Below are 15,098 nucleotides of genomic sequence, written 5' to 3'. Positions count from 1 at the left end.
TGAAGGTGAAGCCTTGCTGTGGCATGGTCCCTGGAGGATACCAAGTTCTTTACTCTTGGCTGTGATGACCTTGTTACCGCTACTGATCACAAACCACTGATCAAAATCTTCGGGGACAAATCGTTGGACGATATTACGAACACTAGAATATTCCGTCTGAAGCAGCGTACAATGTCCTGGCGCTTTCGTATTTTTCATGTTCCAGGTAAATCCATACCAGCATCGGATGCATTCTCGAGGCACCCCGCATCACTGGACACGACTCACTGGTCTTCCCTGGACCCAGTCGATTGTGTGGCGGCAGGTCACAATGAAAACAACCAACTAGAGACGTCTATTATTGCAGCTACAAGGGCATCCCTGAACGCCATTAAAGTCATTTCATGGGAGGATGTGCGAAAAGCTACCCTATGCGATGATACTCTCAGTAAGCTGAAGGAATACATCGTCTCAGGATTCTCACATGGATCGGATCAGTTGCCGTTTCGGATCCAAGCATATTGGCGCTATCGTGGTAAGCTTTCTATTGTTGATGATGTCGTCATGTATGATGATCGAGTTGTTATACCCTCAATTCTGAGGAAACCAATTTGTGACACCCTTCACTCTGTTCACCAAGGTGTCAATGCCATGTCACAGAGAGCTCAGGCCACTGTTTTCTGGCCCGGTATGGCGGCTTGCATCGCACGAACACGGGCACAATGTGTTGCATGTAGCAGGTCCGCACCGAGCCAGCCGCATTTGCCCCCTTGTGATCCTTACGTACCGACGTACCCCTTTCAGGCTATTGCGGCAGACTACTGCACTGTCGCAGGTCACCAGTATCTTGTAGCCATCGATCGTTTCAGCAATTGGCCTGCAATCTTTCATATCAAGCCTGGCACTCCTACCTCTGGTGCAATTGGACTGCAAGATGCTTTGCGGAACTACTTCATGATATTCGGTGTTGTAGAAGAACTGAGCAGCGATGGCGGACCTGAATTCACCGCTCATAGTACGCAGGATTTCTTACGTCGATGGGGTGTTCGACACAGACTGTCTTCAGCAAACAATGCTCGATCAAACGGCCGGGCTGAAATTGCAGTCAAGTCGATTAAACGACTTATCACTGGAAATATATCACAGGATGGTGAGCTCCGAACCGACTCATTCGTACGAGCCGTGTTGCAGTTCAAAAACTCTCCTGATCCAGACAATGGCCTATCTCCAGCTCAAATCGTGTTTGGAAGACCATTAAAAGACGCTCTGCCGTTCAAGAAAGCTGGTTCAATTTTCAATGGACATATCGTGAGACCGATGTGGACAAAGCTATGGCAAACAAGAGAACGTACGTTACGTACCAGGTTCGCTAAGCAGCTCGAATCTCTGCGACCGCACACTCATTTTCTGGCACCCCTTGAAGTGGGGGACATATGTCGTGTACAAAATCAACATGGACGTTTCCCTCTTCGATGGGATAAGACAGGTATGATTGTTCAGTGTAACGACAATGATCAGTATCTTGTTAAGATTGATGGATCTGGAAGATTGACTTTGCGAAACAGAAAGTACCTTCGTAAAGTACAGCCATTCTGTCGATATACTGAAAAGCAGCGTGGTACGGAAACTTTATCACCCGTGCCGACACCTGCGTCACCGCATGCTAATGGCGCGAATCCAGCGCGGAGGGTCCTCGATTCGCGCCAAACGACGAAACATGTTTTCTGGTTGCCAGTTATTTGTTAGCTTGGGAGAGATTCGCAAACTGCACTCCAATTGTTAATCTCGTTCATGAAAAAGATGGGACCAGCCGCGGTAAGTTCTGCCTACGTATCGGAGGTGGTCAGTACCGAAGTACTTCTCTTTTTTTGAAGAACTCAAATAATTATCTGCTGCTTGGGTACTTAAGTAGATCTAATTTCCCACTACTTCGCTATTTTATGTTTCTCAAGTAAAAGTAGTTAAATCAGAAAGATAGCCTGAGGAATTTCGGGTCTGTTTTCACGGAGTATCAACATTAGATTTCATAAAAGTTTAGTAAAGCCCAGAATTTTTGTCGCGCACAGTATACCAACGTAAGCGTTAATGTAACACACTGGGCAACAATTTTGAACAAACAATTTGTTGACTTTGATTTTGCACTTGATTTTGGCGAGCTGATTCCAGAAATGGCGTAGGTTTTCTTCCATCACGTCAAGTTTTTGCTATACGTCATATGTCCGAAATATGCTAATTTTCACGAATTTAGCCATAATATTTTTCGATACCTTTATGTAAATCCACACCTTTACCACATAGTAAGTTACATAGCCAAGGGCTCGATTGAATTATCAAGAAAAAAGGTACTGGTGTCGACCTAGGCCGATGCTTACAACCATTTTTGGTTAGAGAATGCAATCATACGAGGATATTTCGCGCACCTATTTGATGCAAACTGCAGGATGTGGCAAGAAAAATAAATATTACATTTACTATCAGCTAGGTCCAATGCACCATTCAGCTTTATCCAGTGTAACTCGAAACTCCTATACGCTAGGGTTACCATACGTTCTCTTTTAGGATTTGTCCTCTTTTTTGAGAGAGAGAGAGACTTTATTTTTGAAAGTGTCCATTGAGAACGCCCTTTTGTCCTCTTTTTTGAGATTTTGTCTTTTGAGAATTTTGGTCAAATTTACGGCCAAATTCGACTGCGATGCCGTAAATCAGCACCGAGGCAAGGCTCCAGCGGGTATTTGGGGAGCTGAGCCGGAAAGTTGACTTTTTTTTAGTCAACCACCTGATAAAGTGAAGGAAAAAACGTATTTTTGGCGCTGCGATGACCATTTTTTGGTGGAAATTAGTCAACCGACCACGATGTGGGAAAAATTTACCATTTTTATGGATTTTCCACAGGTTTTGCAAGTTTGAATATTTTGAAAAAGTGTCCTCTTTTCAGATTTCCAAAATATAATAACCTTACTATACGCTCGATAATTTGAATCGAGATGAAGATCTTAGGGATAACAGGCTAATGATGAAGATTTTGAAATCGAAGATGATTCGGAACGTAGAGTAGTTCATCCACACAAGTGATTGGTCTGACATAAGCTTTGGGACTTGGAATAGAAATCTTCGGAACTTTTAACACCCTTACGAAGTGAGAAAAGCGGACTTGGCAATTAAGGTAGAGAAAGTATTTCACTTTTGATCAGGAGAAACAGCCTTTTCTTCGTTGGCATACTTTCGGTAGCTTTGTGTATTGCTGTGATACTGCTACAATGGATTATTGGTGGAGTTAAGAATCCCGATATACAACTCAAGTGAATGGCAGATGCCTACAGGTAGCTCAAAAAGAAGCGTAAAGTGTGGCATTCTCCAAAATGCCAACGTCTTACGAGCAGTGACAATTGCACACTCAGTTAGTCTTCGTGAATTATACAGAAACATTTAGAATGATACAGAAATATTGAATTGATGCAGTATCAAGAGCACGATTGGATTATATGTGTCAGCTTTGAAATATTGTGCCCTGATACATTATGCCACCACCATATGTTTATATGGGACAGCAGACATTAAAAAAAGCTAAAATATCTAAATAATTTCCCTGAAAACCTTGACATAGTCAGAGCTAGGCAAGGAGAAAATGTCCCCCAACATCCGAAGATGATGGGAGTAAGATACCAGAGTAGATTTGAAGCTTACATATATGTTAGCTGACTATTGCTCGAGTATCAAACTAGACAACTTATAGAATTTTTGGTTATTAGCGTAAATTTGGACCCCGAAACTCGCACTTTATTTGTCCTGTAGAAGCAATATCAGTTTAAATCAACCAAATGAAGCAGTGCAAATGTTTATGTGCCGTCTATTGATTTACTTTCGACTACTTTCGACAACTACTTTCTACTACTTTGACTTACTTTCGACTTGAAGTAGTCGTTGAGATCAGTCACCCACCTTGGCCCAGGCAAAGGAGAGAAGAGGCGCGCACACATTTAATGAAAAGTAATGCAGAGAATATAAAAGGCGACAAAATGAGGTGGCATGAGAGATCGATGTTTTTTAACTCCCAGTATTATACTTTGAGTTCTGATTAGTTTTGTATGGTTATGGCACCATTCAAGAGCTTACTGAGCCCGAAAAATTCGTTCACGTGGACCAATGAACTCGATGAGGCGTTTGCGGAGTCAAAAGCTGAGATTATTCGAGCGATTCAAAATGGGGTGCGCATATTTGACCCGAAGCGCAAAACTTGTTTGAATCCCGACTGGTCGAAAACGGGCATTGGGTACTGGCTGCGTCAAAAATACTGCGAGTGCGAATCTACGACGCCTGATTGCTGTCCCAATGGCTGGAAAATTACTCTAGCAGGTTCCCGATTCTTACGTGATTCAGAAAGACGATACGCCCCGATTGAAGGTGAAGCCTTGCTGTGGCATGGTCCCTGGAGGATACCAAGTTCTTTACTCTTGGCTGTGATGACCTTGTTATCGCTACTGATCACAAACCACTGATCAAAATCTTCGGGGACAAATCGTTGGACGATATTACGAACACTAGAATATTCCGTCTGAAGCAGCGTACAATGTCCTGGCGCTTTCGTATTTTTCATGTTCCAGGTAAATCCATACCAGCATCGGATGCATTCTCGAGGCACCCCGCATCACTGGACACGACTCACTGGTCTTCCCTGGACCCAGTCGATTGTGTGGCGGCAGGTCACAATGAAAACAACCAACTAGAGACGTCTATTATTGCAGCTACAAGGGCATCCCTGAACGCCATTAAAGTCATTTCATGGGAGGATGTGCGAAAAGCTACCCTATGCGATGATACTCTCAGTAAGCTGAAGGAATACATCGTCTCAGGATTCTCACATGGATCGGATCAGTTGCCGTTTCGGATCCAAGCATATTGGCGCTATCGTGGTAAGCTTTCTATTGTTGATGATGTCGTCATGTATGATGATCGAGTTGTTATACCCTCAATTCTGAGGAAACCAATTTGTGACACCCTTCACTCTGTTCACCAAGGTGTCAATGCCATGTCACAGAGAGCTCAGGCCACTGTTTTCTGGCCCGGTATGGCGGCTTGCATCGCACGAACACGGGCACAATGTGTTGCATGTAGCAGGTCCGCACCGAGCCAGCCGCATTTGCCCCCTTGTGATCCTTACGTACCGACGTACCCCTTTCAGGCTATTGCGGCAGACTACTGCACTGTCGCAGGTCACCAGTATCTTGTAGCCATCGATCGTTTCAGCAATTGGCCTGCAATCTTTCATATCAAGCCTGGCACTCCTACCTCTGGTGCAATTGGACTGCAAGATGCTTTGCGGAACTACTTCATGATATTCGGTGTTGTAGAAGAACTGAGCAGCGATGGCGGACCTGAATTCACCGCTCATAGTACGCAGGATTTCTTACGTCGATGGGGTGTTCGACACAGACTGTCTTCAGCAAACAATGCTCGATCAAACGGCCGGGCTGAAATTGCAGTCAAGTCGATTAAACGACTTATCACTGGAAATATATCACAGGATGGTGAGCTCCGAACCGACTCATTCGTACGAGCCGTGTTGCAGTTCAAAAACTCTCCTGATCCAGACAATGGCCTATCTCCAGCTCAAATCGTGTTTGGAAGACCATTAAAAGACGCTCTGCCGTTCAAGAAAGCTGGTTCAATTTTCAATGGACATATCGTGAGACCGATGTGGACAAAGCTATGGCAAACAAGAGAACGTACGTTACGTACCAGGTTCGCTAAGCAGCTCGAATCTCTGCGACCGCACACTCATTTTCTGGCACCCCTTGAAGTGGGGGACATATGTCGTGTACAAAATCAACATGGACGTTTCCCTCTTCGATGGGATAAGACAGGTATGATTGTTCAGTGTAACGACAATGATCAGTATCTTGTTAAGATTGATGGATCTGGAAGATTGACTTTGCGAAACAGAAAGTACCTTCGTAAAGTACAGCCATTCTGTCGATATACTGAAAAGCAGCGTGGTACGGAAACTTTATCACCCGTGCCGACACCTGCGTCACCGCATGCTAATGGCGCGAATCCAGCGCGGAGGGTCCTCGATGACGCGCATGAGGAAAATGAGTGCAACGACCAGCCTGTGAATGATGTTGACGATGCGTACATGGATGATGACTCTCCTGTTACTTCACCATCAACCAGCGCTGATGGTGACCGCAAGTCAAACCGTGTCAAAAATCCTCCACTTTGGCACAAAGACTATGTTCTTGGCGCGTTGAATCCATATTGATGCATGTTTTTTGTCGCGCCTTTTTCTTTTCAACTCCTCAAGTCGTGCCTTTATCGGAGTTGTGCGGGGATGTATGGTTATGGCTCATACCGCCACGCATGACTTGTGTTCATGCTGACAAAGTCTTTTGTGTCAACTCACTAGAGTTGAAGGTAGTGACAAGTGCACGTTTCGGTTTAGTCTTTTGTTCATTTATTTACAGCTTAATCATTTATTTGAGTATATAACTCACTAATAAATGCATAATTGTACAAGTTTCAGTTCTTTTGTCTGTATAACATACATGTTGAAGTAAGCAAATGTAACAATGCCTTTACTTCCCGAAAATAAAGCTACACTATAGTGGCACCAGAACGCACTTTACTACATGCCGTTAAACCACCCATGTGACGGTAGTTTCGCGAAAAATGTGCCAAGGCATAGTGCTTACCATGGGACCTCTCATTAGATAAGTCAAGTTCATGAAACAGGAGCAACTGTTGCTTGCCTCAACGAGAGGCGTCCTGTCCTGCCTTGCCGGACGAGTCGAAGGTCAGGATCCGACCCCGGCCTTCCAGATGCTGTTGAGTCGCTCCGTGGCTCTTTCCTGTTCCTGAACGCACGAAATGAGGCTGTAAAATCACATTAGAGATCGTGCGTAAAGACTCACCGCTGCTCTCTGTCTTCCAGCCCCTAAAATAGGGCATCTGCGCCTCTCGAGGAATCCCCGCCGGGAAACTCGATTTCCACTCGTACGGAGTCGTTTGGAACGAGCAGTCCATGAGTCCATCACGTCGCTGCCCTCTGAACACACAGTGATGAAATTGATGCGCGAATCAATGGAATTTTCAGTCCGTCTAGTAGTTTTAAATCCAAGTCTGAGTTTCAAATTCAAATTTGGATTTTGATCAGGACCAGTTTGTTTGCTTTTGTAAATTCTCGTCACCTTCAATCGGGCATCGTTCGTAAAACAAACCCGAGAGTCAAACTGTCGATCGCAAGCGCGGGCGACTTCGTTTTTTTTTTTTTGCCAGAATTCACGCTGCCGGGTCCGCATGTCTCGTCCTCGCAGCTCGCGTTTGCGGGGATCAGGCCTTCTAATACCAGCTGGAATATTATAGTCTTGACGTTAGAGATATCAAATAGCTGTAAATATATGGCTATGCCAACGCAGCAGCAAATATTTAAATGAGACTTTTCAAAGTCGAAGCATTCAATATGAGCAGTAGTTGAAGATAAGTTTAGTTGCTCGTCATCACACGCTAAGGGAATCTAATTAATATTCCCTAGTCTCGACGCGGACATTAGCGCTTGGGTCCACCAACGTGAATGAGCCGAGAGGTATGTTTGACTCGTTTCCATCCATTGAAAGGATGTGAAGGGTGTAAAATAGATCTCCTGGACGCGTATTTGACTCGTTTCATCAGTTGGATGGGCGTGAAAGCACAATTTGTTACCAGAACGTGCCGTGTACTGCTTCACAGCCCTCGATAGGGTGAAAATCGGCCAAATCCACGATTTTTGTTGAGAGTGCGCCTACCCGATAAGAGTAATGGCCCACCCGGGCAGAGGAATTTCGAAAGTTCTGAACTCCCATTGGAGATGAATCGGTCGAGACGAGAGTGTGGCAACCCACGTGGTAGCGTCCATCGCCCTGAGCCCCATGAAACTCTGTGTACCCGCATATCCAAGCCCTGTCATTTCAACATCAGCCTGAATGGGAATAGGACATTATTACATTTGCTCAAGGGGACATTTACGTTTAACTCTTTAACAGAGCACTAGTTTCAAAATCCAAAGATGTATCTTAGCTCTAAGTGATGGCGAAGCTGATGACTAGGGACTAGTTTCAAAATTTAATACGGCAGCACGGAACTTTCCCTGGCACTGCCCGAACAAGGCGCCGCATTGTCTGCTCTTCTCTGCGTACAATCAACGCAAAGGCTGTTTATGTCGGGTAAAGCGAATTCACGCATGGCAGCAATTTTGATTTGTCAAATGAACTACAAACTTCACATGGAGCCCGTTTTTGATAATTGATCGTTTGCTACACACTAGAATTATTTAGCGCATAATTTCAAAATTCCGAATAAATCTCACGTGATCGATCGAATGATCATAAACCGTCAACTAAATTGATAGTTTGCAGACCTCAAGCCAGCTTTTCTTACGCGTCGCCATACGCCAAGTCGCCATACAGTTTTTTTTCTACTACCACTGTTTTTCGTTTTCGTTTTGTTGTTTATTCTTTTGTTGAAGTGTTACTGATCGACAGTTGCATGATATAAATGTACTATCGTTACGCCTTGACTACAGCTGACTTGAAGACTACACATCTTGATGTTTTCAATACAACATCCATTGTAGCAGTATATTTATTAAACTCGATGACTTTTCGGGTGCGTCTTTTCAAGAGTTATCGGCACACTGAAGGGATTTAAACAGATTTAAAAGCAAAACCAAAAAGGCAAAGTACGACGCAACAATCAAAATCACAGACCATCTTGATGTGGTCGTATCGCTGTGTCTGTCTTTTTTACATACATACATAAAGAATCTGTCTTTCCGTCTTTCCGGACCCGGATCCGACTTCTACAGACTGCACGTATCCGGATACTCCGGGAATGAAACCGCAGATACACTTTCGTGAGATGCCACTCCTGGGTTTTTCCACCCAGATCTGGTTTTTTCGAGCATCGCCTGGGTTTCCGGGTTTTTGTGCTTGAAATCTGGGTTTTTTCAACATCATGTTTGTCAGGTCAATTTTACGGCGCAAAATGGATTATTAGATTAGTAAGATCTTCTGAAGTCGACGGATTCCACTGTGATTGAAACGGCAGAGTCGAAAGAGACCCATTTACTATTAAAATGAGAGGTCTTGGCGTGATGCGATAGAGCTTCATTGAATACTGACTACAGGTCGCAGAAAGTCATGCTCACAGGGCAATTATGATTTAGGACTTGAATGCTACCGGCAGAGGTGATCAAAGTAGTCACCGTCGCTACTCAAGTAGAAGTAACACCGAAATTTCTACTCAAGTAGAAGTGGTGGTTCACAAGTAAGTAAGTAAGTAGGTATTCTACGCTTATTTTTGCCTACAAAACTGAAAACTGTCAAGTAGAAGTAGAAGTAGTTTAAAATCATAACTACTTAAAAAGTAGTGTGAGTAGGAAAAATCTACTTCAAAAAGTAGAAGTACTTCGATCGTTACTGCATGACCACCTCTGGCTACCGGTAGCGCTGCAACAAATTCGTTGTGTGTAGGCTATGCAATTTATGCACATGGAAAGACCAATTGATGATCCAACTAATTTACCATGTTGAGTATATTCACTTTCAACACTGACACTTAAAGAGAGACATTTTGGGCAACCGGGCAAATTATTCAGAGTGAGAGGGGTTTGTTAAACGCAAATGTACTCTTAATTTCATGATTTGGCCGTTTCTTTTTCGACTAAACATCCCAGATAAAAGTGTTTGTCCCAGTTTAATGAATCGAAAGCTATTTTCAATCCGTCTGGTCAGCTCACAGTCACTAGAACTACCCTACAATCATCCTCACGATAGATTGGGATTAGCATTGTTACTAACATTACGAATATATGATACACGCTACGTATTGATCCCCCATACCGAATGCCTGGTAGCAATGTGTCGAGAGGAAAACATCATATTTCGATGGATTTGCTCATTTAACTGAGCAACATGCATATTATAGTACGGAAATGAACCGTTGGGATTTCAATATCAAGGACTAAAACTTCTTCTATGTCCGTATAACTGTGATTGATGACTCTCAGTCACTGTTTTACAGCTATATCATAGAAATTTGAGTGAAATAGAGGATCTGGGTTTTTTTGACGTCCAAATCTGGGTTTTTCCAAAATATCTCAGTGGCATCTCTGACACTTTCACGCACTGAGCGATCCTGTTATAGGTGCAGCCATCTGACCCTGTTCCGTGGCAATAAGCTCAAAATTTGATAAGCTGATTACTAAAAAAGAAATTCAGCTTGCCCAAACTTACTCGCGGCCTAGGAAGCTGATTACGTCCAACATCATCGCGAGCCCCAGATAAAGGCAAACGACCCCAAGATTTGGAACCACTGTCTGTGACTGAAGCATCCAATCGGCCTTAACCTACTCCAGGAATACACCGTTAGCTTATAATTGCAATTACAATCAAACTTATTTCAGTAAATGATGGTTATTTATATTTATTTTGATCGCATTTGTCGGCGAGGGTGGTGCCTGGTGGCCATACTAGTATAATTATACGTTGTATCAACTCGCGCGCGGCGCGAAGGAGAATTTTGAATAGCATAAATCAGGTTGAAAATTGTATATGTTGATTTCTGAAAAACTTTTGAGCCTGCTTCAAGCCTTCAAAATTCAGGACATTTAGGCATATTTTAGAAATTCCTTCCGGACGCAGATTTTTCAGTGAAATTCCAGACGTATGGCAACCCTAATCTAGGTTCCTCGCCATCTCATCCGCGTAAGCGGTGTCTTACAAAAAGCATAGAAGTGGGCCGTGCTACAAGTTGGCAGATACTCAGCGGATACGCAATCGAAAATAAGGATATCGGCCTTGTGTAAATTACCATTGTCGTAGACAAACGCCATGAATATACAAACAACAACAAGAAGGATGGAGAAAGAACGTTCAACTGTAGCAGCTGTTGGCTGACAACACTGAAGTTGTGCGTGCGTACAGATAACTAACCTACGGATAGATACGCAACAACCGTCGTCACGCTTGCTTGCTCGGAGGGAAATACTGCTCAGCAATCTGATCGCAACGTAATTGCCAATCACATTGCTGACTACCCGAGCGCTAAAATTAAAAAAAGTTGATCCTATTTGAAAACTACTGTAGCACTGTTTACGGCTTGCACGAAACCAGGCAACGGTTGCTACGAACTGATGCATCATTTTTGACGCTATCCTGGGGGCCAGTCTTGAAAAATGAAAGGGAGAAAGAGATTTTTTTTTTTAAAGTTTGTTTATTTAGTCTTATAAAAAAACCTAGACATGTTTTGGGGTGTCGATAAAGGGCGGAAACAGTAGAAGGCATACCCCTCCCGCTTTTTAATTGAAACAGCTCAGATTCAAGTCTCGGCGAGGTCACGGTATGAATTCGAAAAGTGATGGTCAGTTCTGCAAAAAATCTTGAAATTTTAAAAGGGTCAAGTGCACACATCTACGAATTCTACAATACAAACGAAATGACGATTGCAAAAAAATTTGACTTTGTAAACAATTTTTTGACATTAACGTTACAATTATGACAAAATTTTGACTTTTTTCGACATGTCAAAAAATCGCTCTACTTATCACTAATGAACTGAATTTAGTAATTATTGTTCTTTATCTAATTTAGAGTGAAATTATGTGGGTGCAATTCTAATCTAATTTGTAAAAATTGAAATATAATTCCAATTCTAAATTGGAAATTCTGAGTTTTCGAGCTGTCCAGCTCTGCTTCATGCATGAATAAATCCACATTTATTGTTGAAGCAAAAATGAAAAGTCAGTGACTCGGTTTGCAATTTACCCGAGTCACGTCATCAGCTTTTTGCCACACAAAATGTACATTATATAGAAGCACGATGTTATTTCAATTATGTAACGGAAATCTCGAATCTGCCGTATCGAAAGCTTTTGCCAGAACGTCCGCGTCTTGCGCACCAGAAATCATTCCTTGGTTGTTGATGACAAAGAAGGGAACTCCGTTGACACCATCTTGCGAATTCTGGATCGCTTTCTGCTTCACTTTCCTCTGATTGTCAACGTTTTCAATGTACGGACGGATTTCCGATTCAACGAGACCACATTCAGAAGCAGCCCTAACGACTACGTCCGAATTCGGAAACTCTCCTTTGGTGAAATAACTCTCGAACAGCTTTTCTTGCAAATGATTCTGGATTTTACCAGACGGGTCTTTGTCGAGGGCATATTCCAAAGCGCAGTGTCCAAGAATAGTGTTCGGAAATCTTGTACTTTTATAAGTGAAATCAATTCCGACTTCTTTCCCGATTCCAATCAGTCGTCGAGATCCTGGTGACGAAAATGATGAATTTAATATAGCTTGAGACAGTTTTAAACTATTACATACGTTGCAGGGTCGTAATGACTCGAGTCGCAATGTTTTGTTGACTCTACTGAGTCAATTTGTGTACAACTGAGTCAATTTGTGTATCAACTCAAGTCATTGCGCCACGATTCGAGACATTCTATATGACCTGATTCAAGTCTCGTGTAGCAGGACCGATGCTTGACAAATAGGCCCAGAAAGTGCCTTTTATCTGTTTGGTCGGGTCAAAGCCATAAAAATAAGATTGTCTCTTAGCCCTTTTTGTCGCTTTCTTTTCTATACTATATTCTTATACTTTTCATTCAGTGTGCAACGGTGCATGCCTCCTCTTCACATCGCCTAGGCCAAAGAGGGTGTCTGATTCCAAAGAGTACTCCAAGTCGTTTCGACATCTTCTCATCTTTTCACTGTGTCGCAATTTTCGTGGTGTATTGAACTGATGAAAATTGCTAATAAACCGAACCGAACCCTTAGTTTAGTACTATACGCGGGTCGATGCATGGAAAGGTCGCTGCAGTAGGCCTATTCTCTGCTGTGTGTGTTAATTCAAGTATTCAACTGATATTATTAAGGACAGAGATGGATCTAAAGCTGCAGGTAGAACGAGACACATTCAGATTTTATTACCTGGTGTGTTCGGACTGTACCCTTCTGGTTTAGGGACACCCTCAGCTGGCATTTCGGGTCGTAGAAGAAATGGTTGCCATGTTACTTTGACGTTGTATTTGTTTTTTGTCAGCTCTATGGCATTTTCCAGCTTCTTCTTGCCGACCCAGCACCAAGGTCACATGATGTCGGAGATGACAGACACTTCGATATTTCTCACAGACATTTTGCACGTTATCAAGTCAGATTGGTCCAGCTATTTCAAAAAATCTCCTGTAAAACAAAATAGGGTTGTTCGAAAACAACTTTTTGTCAAATTTTACTGGCTATAGTTGATGCGATTGTTGGGTTGGTTAAAAAACGTTGCACATCAACATGTAGAAGCATAGCTAAATAAGTAAAAAAATTTAGACCTAAAAATATGACCGAATTTTCTTTTCAAATTTACCTGGCTACCTTATAAAATTGTTAGGTTGCCTAAAATAACGATGCAAAACAATTTTTTCTCCATTGCAACGTGCAGCAGTAAAGTTATTGGAGTATAAATTGAAAAATAGTAGGCTATATTTATGGTGGGTAAACCTATAATTAATGATGCACAACTTTCCTAACAGGCCATTGTGCTCTGGCACATCTTTCCATGACTTACTGAATAGAAAGGATTAGTTTATTCCTCATCAAGACACGAAAAACAAAGCATCAGCTGATCAGCACAAATGCTAGTAATATGAATATTATTGAACAAGACCTCAAGTGACGCATGTTCTATGTTACGTAGGTTGATGCAGAATAAACTTGAGCAAGAAACATTTTACACACCAAACCCGAAAACCCCCAAAGCTTTTCAACATTTATCCAAAAGTATTGTAATATCCAACATTGACCAAGATTAGCCTGACCGAGAAGCTGATGATGATCATGAAAAAGGTCAACACTCTCGCCCTCGCTATAATATAGCATCGTGATCAGCTGAGGACTAAGAAGGTAATCATTTAATCATAAGACAACTTGAATTGTGCCGACAGTATGCCCTGACCCGGTTGATTCGTTGAAGAGCACTGTAACTATTTTAAATAACCTATACATCCTGCTCCTGCTAAGTACTAAAATGAATCGTTTCTGGCTACCAGATTCACCCTGTCATCCTACCAAAACCGAGTGTAGTGAGAAGCGAGTATATACCGAGACACATGCCATTTCAAGCATGTCCAGTCCACACACACCACACGCAATCGAAATGTGAAAACATGTAAAATCAAATATAAACATGGAATGGCATCAACTGATTTTGCAACTTCGTTCCGCTTTATTCAGACTTATTTTGCGGCAGCAACCGTAGGATTCCTGGCAATCCCAATCCAAAAGTTATCTTCCAGAGAGCAAAATTTACTGAATCTGGTTTTGGTCGAAAGCTACTATCGCACTGACTCCGTCACTCCGAAAATATAAATGAAAACATGATCAGGCACTGACCCACCCAGAATTCGCCCTCCGAATCTGAATTGTGGCGTATTGATTCGTTAAAAAATATTATTAATTAAATAATGATTTCGTGTCCTTTTTACGTTATATTGCTTTGCATTTTTCGTTCAGTGTAACAGCTGTCCCAGCAGGGTGCCAATAATCTTCCCGCGCATCCCTGCAACTAACCTCTTATTTCCCAAGACCTTAATCTTATATCGATAAAGTAGTCTGCGAAGCACGTGCTTTGAGAGATCAGAGATCGCCAATGTAGCGCCATAGCGGGCGTGCTCGCGCTCAAGTCACAAAGTCGTATACAGACAATTAGATACATCCAACTTTGTTCTTTCTATATTCGTTAATATATTGCAGTATGATTTGATCCCGGTAAAGCTACAAGTTTCTGACCAGTGACCACTAATTACTACTATTATTTGGCTGTTCTGTGCTATTAAAGAAAGCTCCTTGGATCTGTGTGTGTGATCAGGATTGCAAGAGTATACTCAGAGCGGTCATTAGTCAGTTGACTAGTGCGTACAACGGGAACTGTAGCTTTAGCGTCGACTCCAATCAAGCACTATACCAGCGTGTCTTGCAACAAGTCGTTGCAGCGACCGCTACATTCAGTGTGCATGCCCTTGCCTAATGCCGATGCTTTCCTATCTTTTCATTCTATCGTAATCCTGCAGTGTTTTGATCTGATAAAGATTCCAACAA

At 42.5% G+C, this 15,098-nt stretch overlaps 2 protein-coding genes across 2 annotated transcripts in view; one reads left to right on the top strand and one right to left on the bottom strand.

Moving 5' to 3' along the window:
- The window catches only part of LOC145449617 (sodium-dependent serotonin transporter-like), a 139,132-nt gene that overhangs the window by 61,491 nt on the left and 62,543 nt on the right, over positions 1–15,098 (top strand). The window lies entirely within an intron of this gene.
- On the bottom strand, positions 11,703–13,266 carry LOC145449641 (uncharacterized protein YwbO-like). The gene is made up of 2 exons (XM_080328037.1): positions 12,942–13,266; positions 11,703–12,277 (listed from the first exon to the last, which is right to left on the bottom strand). The coding sequence occupies exons 1-2, from the start codon at positions 13,144–13,146 to the stop codon at positions 11,838–11,840; spliced, it is 645 nt and encodes a 214-aa protein (XP_080184163.1). The 5' UTR covers positions 13,147–13,266; the 3' UTR covers positions 11,703–11,837.

This window comes from Botryllus schlosseri, chromosome 11, assembly GCF_051294905.1.
Source record: "Botryllus schlosseri isolate E-star chromosome 11, Bs_hap1, whole genome shotgun sequence".
NCBI classification, from domain to species: Eukaryota; Metazoa; Chordata; class Ascidiacea; order Stolidobranchia; family Styelidae; genus Botryllus; species Botryllus schlosseri.
This window is presented reverse-complemented; position numbering and strand designations above follow the sequence as displayed.